The sequence below is a fragment of the Orycteropus afer genome, unplaced genomic scaffold (genome assembly GCF_000298275.1).
Source record: "Orycteropus afer afer isolate SDZICR_OR568_19922 unplaced genomic scaffold, OryAfe1.0 scaffold00146, whole genome shotgun sequence".
NCBI classification, from domain to species: domain Eukaryota; kingdom Metazoa; phylum Chordata; class Mammalia; order Tubulidentata; family Orycteropodidae; genus Orycteropus; species Orycteropus afer.
The window spans coordinates 4045765-4051658 of NW_006921733.1; the positions used below are offsets into that span (position 1 = coordinate 4045765).

General features: G+C 38.5%; 1 protein-coding gene across 1 annotated transcript in view; it reads left to right on the top strand.

Moving 5' to 3' along the window:
• GABRB3 (gamma-aminobutyric acid type A receptor subunit beta3) overlaps positions 1-5894 on the top strand; it is a 502491-nt gene that overhangs the window by 425286 nt on the left and 71311 nt on the right. Inside the window, exon 5 of the mRNA XM_007945974.2 lies at positions 4042-4124. Coding sequence (XP_007944165.1) covers positions 4042-4124 — 83 coding nt within the window. The remainder of the gene's footprint in view (positions 1-4041; positions 4125-5894) is intronic.

Genomic DNA, 5894 nt, shown 5'->3' on the forward strand with positions numbered 1-5894 from the left:
TAAGTCTACTAGGTCTGAATGTTTTGTCTGCCTCTCAGCAGCACTGTGAGCATGACCAAGCTCATTACTATGTCTAAGCCTTAGTTCACTCATCTGCAAAATGGGAATAACAATAATACTGCTCTAGTGTATTTGTGAGATTAAATGTGTGCATAGTAAAATGTGTGATAGGGCTGAGCACTGAACCAGTCACATAAAGCAGGGATATGGCAGGTTGCAATTCTGGCCACATTCCTATGGTGTTGTTCAATCTTCAGTATTCACTTTTCCAACTCTCCATGGATGCTGTTGTTTGGATTTACTTTTTACTTTCCGCATCCTCTAAGATTTACTATCCATTTAAAAAAAAAAAAAAAAAAAGCATATTGAATGCAGACACCTTCTCCCTCACTAGGCACCATCTTTCTCTCTTCTCTCTTTTTCTATCAGCACGTGTTGCAGCTGTAGGTACTTTAGGCACTGCTCTATGTCAGTAAAAAAAAAAAAAAAACCACACAGGCAAAAATGCATCTACAAAACGAAATACTGCAGAGAGCCCCATCTAACCACATTTCTCATTTCCTTCTCACTGTCCAGCAGAGGAAATCTCAGATTAGAAGCCCATGACTATGGCTGTGGAAGTGGAGCTGGATGTTCATTAGGTTCTTCTGTAGGCAAAACTGCAATTTATTAGGGAAATATTAAAGATATGTATGAGTGTTGGGGACAGAGTCCAGATGTCTTTGAGGCTGCTGTGTCCCTGGTTCATTTTCATTAACTAGGCTGGAGATCTCAAGTTTCCAGACTAAAATTCTTCAGCCCTTTTCTGTTTTTTAGCAAAATCTCAGGGATAACAAAATCCAGGTAATTCACACAATAAATCCACTTACACCAATTCTGCCATGATTTCAGGCAACTTGGGTGAGGATGTTGTGACTTGGTTTGTGGTCCCTCATGCTGCAGAGCTTTCTTGATCCCTCTTTCTGCTCCTACCTGATTTTTTTCCATTACTCACTATCTTGGTAACACACCAGTCCTCTATACTTCTTCCATTATAGCATCTCAGAGCCTGTCTTCTGTAACCTGAAAAGGTTCTTGCATCTCACTCTCCCCGCTGAAAGGGTTTTCTAAGTATTTCTTCCACATGGATGGGAGCAATAGATCGTGTACCTTTTTCCACAGGTAAATATGAAAAGGGCTCCATCAATTTCATAGCCAGTATTATACTGAGATGAAAAGATCCATGTAACTATTGTCCTGGGGCAGAAAATAAAAGCAGTAGCTGCTTTGATGGAATGAAGAGAATTCTCACACCTATTCTTCATATGTCAATATTATTAATATGAAGCACTGTATATAATGTTAGCCTGACACACATGTTGTCACTAAACATTTTGGACAGGTATGTGTTTGTATTTCTGTTTGGTGTATGTATGTATGTATGTGTGTGTGTGTGTGTGTGCATGGTGTTGATAGTGTATGTTTTGTTTATGTGTGTGATGTGTGTATGTGTTTTAGGGTGTTGTTGGGTAATGAATTAGAAAACACTAAGAAATAATAGAGCTCTGGTAGCATAGTGCCTAAGGCACTTGACTGCTAACCAGAAGGCTGGAGGTTCACACCCACCAGCCACTCCTGTGAAGAAAGGTTGGGCAATCTACTTTGGGAGCTCTGGTAGCATAGTGGCTAAGACACTTGCCTGCTAACCAGACAGCTGGCGGTTCAAACCCACCAGCCACTCCTCACAAGGAAGGTTGGGCAATCCTACTTCAGTAGTGATACTGCCTCGGAAACCCAAGGAGGGGTCGCTATGAGTCGGGTTTGACTCGACAGCACATAACAGCAACAACAACAAGAAATAATAATCTTAATTATCAACTCTGGGTGAATTGGTACCAAAATATGTAAGAAGAATTAAAATATTTGAACATTTTAAATAGAACTATTTTTATAAAAAATCATATTAGCAGAACTTTATTCTAATTTAGCTTCATAAACATCTTTTATGAATATTAACTTTCCAATTTCCATAAAGCTTGCCAGTATTTTAACCTAGAAGGACAGGGTATTTCAGTTGACCATAAAGTCAAATGCTCTAGAAAATATACCAATAACTATGTATTGGTTATGGATTAGAGAACATAAATTGGATGGGTCTTCTAGTGTGTGTCTGCATGACATGTGCATGGCATTTATATAGAAAACTTCAGCTTCGATCCAGATTTGTGGAATATGTTGTTGTTTTCTCTAACTGCAATTCTCAGACATTTCAAAGTCAATGAACTTTTCCCAAACCTGCTGCCTAACCAGGTACACAAAATGACATACTTTTCTCCATGATTCCCTTAGCCCCTGCATTTGTGTTAAAGCAGACAAATCCATCAGAACTAGCATGTACTTGGTGCTTTACTAGTGTTCTGATTAGGATCTTCTGTGGATAGGGATAGAGTTTGCTCATACCTGAAGCCATAATAGGTTTGTTGTGAAGAGTCATGTGGAGGGCTACCTAGCAAAAATGGGATCCTGAGCTTCAAGAAAGGTAGAACTTGTAGGGTGACTGAGGCTTCATGGTGACTCTCAGAATCTCAGGAGAAAGCATCTTCTTCCTTCTTCAGATCCACCATTCATTGGTCACAGCCAGGATAGTCAGTTGTAAAACCCCCACAGGAACTATGAAAATTTCCCTCCCTGGAGACAAGCAGTAAACACTCTATAAGGCCATATTCTGTGACCCAGGGTATAGCCATAATCTCTGGTGTCTTCTTGTCTTAGTATGAGACTGTGTCCTCAACCATATACTCTCTGTTTTCTCTACCTCTATTATTTTTTCTGCACTTTACTCTGCAGGTGAAGATGACATCACCAGCCTCTCCTTTCTTACCTTTTATAGTCAGCTCCATTTGTATCTTTACAGTCTAATTCATTTCCATGGAAGGGAATTGCTATGTCTACGTTCTGACTTTTAAGTCAGATGGTACCATAGATCCCTGAAGAGCTAATGGTTGCCTGTCCTATCAGCTGGACTATGGTGGGGGAGGAGTACAATTCTAGTGAAATATAGTACAGAACATGATGGTCAAGTTGTTTCACTTTCAACTGTAAGTAGATTGTTTTCCTTCAGTAGACAGAGTAGGAAATGGAATAGACTACCTAGAGGTTTGGGAGCTCTGGTGGCATAGTGCTTAAGGCATTTGACTGCTAAACAGAAGGGTGGTTGTTCAAACCCACCAGCCACTCATTGGAGGGAAGAATGGGCACTCTACTTCCATAGAGATACTGCCTCAGAAACCCAAGGAGGGGTCACTGTGAGTTGGAATTGACTCCACAGCAGTGACTTTGGTTTAGTGATCGAGAAGTATTGTCTCCCAATCTATGGTTGGTTTAACCATTTGATACCGGAGGCTTAGCTCTCTTTGGGCCATGATAGACATTCTTTCCATGACTGCATCTATTTCCAATTGCTAACCAAGCCAATTACAATTCATATTCAGTGACATTGAAGCCACATATTCTCTTTGAAAAGATAGATACTCACATGTGAAAAACTCTGGAGGGTGAGAATCTAGCTCAGAAGAAGATTATCATAAATAAAGTTGAAGCGGGAGTTCAGCTTAGACTTCCAGAATACAGCCCATGGCCCTGCAGTTACTTCAACACATCACATAGAAAGTCACATAATTAAATCATAATCTAACCAATATTATCCACACACATTGTTTTTCTCTGTGCTATAAAGATTAAATAGCCACCAGAGAAGGAGAAGAACAATAATTAAAGATAAGGACTTCTTTAGAAACCTCTTTATTAACCCTCAATTTCCAAAGTAAACAAAATAATTTTGTAACATTTAAAGTTATTGTCTTGTTTTTCTTGATAAAGTTGATCTATAGTATCCTGAAGACCTTTTCTTTTTAATTCTAGTTTATCAGTGTATATTGTGAAATGTCTTTAGTCATGGTGCTCTTTGGGGAAGGGGATTCTTTGTATTCTTTATCTAGAAGCAGTTCGCCTTTTTCCGTTTCCCCTCAACTTTAACAGCATCCCATGCTCTGTGTGTTTCAGAATCACCACCACAGCAGCATGCATGATGGACCTGAGGAGGTACCCACTGGACGAGCAGAATTGCACTCTGGAGATTGAAAGCTGTGTGTATCTACATTGGTGGCTCCTTTATGTCATAGCCTTTATTGTCATTATTTAGGATCTTTTCCATGCCATACTTATAATGTTTCTGGACATAGTTTTTACTATCTTAAAGATTAGAGGCTTAATTCTCTATTGCTCTTGTTGTTGTTTTGTGCCTTCAAGTCTCTACTCAATTTTACTGTCATAAAAAAGAGTTAGACTCTGTATAAAAGAGTTCTCCATTTTAATCTAATTAAGAGAATCTATTTGCTTTGTTGAAGTACGAGTCAACTAATGCTCCCCATCTTGGTCATTCAGTGAGATGATGGCAAACATGGAGATGCAATTTCTTATAATATATTTCATCATGCATGAATGATCATGCTACCGGAACTCTGGGCACTCATTTCCCATCAGGAACTTTATATCAGCTTTATGTGCAATTTATTTCAGCCTTTCAACAATTTTCTTCAATTTCAGGAGTATTCAGATGCTTTATTGATAATTCAGCAAAGAGTATTGCTATATAAAGGATGAGAGCTGTATTTATATCAACTAACAACAAATGTTCCATTTGATCCTTGAGTTCTCCTAGCATGTTCAATGTTGTGCTGTTGTTGTTGTTTATCTTAGTCTACCAGAGACCAGTTTCAATAATTAGTTTTAATGGACCTTAATGGAACTTGTCAATATTTATACTGAATTTTTTTTGGTGGATAATTACTTTGACTTTTCAGTACCCCTTGGTGCAACTGTGGTGAGATGAGAATCTATCCCTGTGAATAAACATTATTGAAAATCTCCCCACTAATAGGTTAGTGTTAAATGCCAATGGAGCTGCCCCTGAGGGGTTCCCCTCACTTCCACACCTCCATTTCTGTCATCGTTGCTGAGAGCTGTTCTTTCTGAGAAGATGAAGGATGTGAAATCAAGTCAAGTGATGAACAGTTGAATTGTCTGGGATATTAACATGGGAAATAGAAGACGTAAGGGAAAGATGATGATTTTTTCCAATAGTTGAAGAACTATGATAGAAAAAGATAAGTGGATTCTGTGTAGCTAGAGGGAATAAAATGAAGCAAGAGAGAAGGGAGAAGATAGGAGCTGGAGATGACAGTGATCCAGAGGATAATGGATGGAAGGTAGAACCAGAGAGATTGCAGGAACCATGAGGATCAGTGATTCCCCAGCAATAGCCCATTTGTTTGTCTTGCATCACAGATCAGCCATCTGTCTTTTTGCTATATTATATTATCAAATCAGAGACTGTTATAGTGAGATGACATTTTTCTTCAGATTGGTGTCTTAATTGATCATACGGATAAAGTTAAATGTTTCTGGTCTGTACAAGTAACATCAAACCTTGTCCTATATATGTGTTCTTAAGAAGTATTGGTTGATTGATTACTTTGTGAACACTAAGCACTGTGCTAAGAGCTTGATTGCGAGATATAGTCAGGCTAATAGGCACTCCTCTTTCTGATGAGATCACATGTTAAACCACTGTCCCACAAAAACTAACATTTCCAGCAAAATACCTTTATAAGGTTGGCCTATGTATGGCCAAAAGAACCCTATGTAATCATCAGGTGGAGCCAAGAAGAACAGTACTTTGCTCTAAGAGTTGCTTGTGATATCAAACACTTGTGGGTTGAATGTACCCTCAGTGTGTTAATTTTTCAATAATTTTTTTTTATTATTTTTTTAATTAGGATTTGGGTGAAGATTTACAGAGTAAATTCACTTTTCATACAGCACTTCACATATACTTTGTCTCATGTCATTGACCA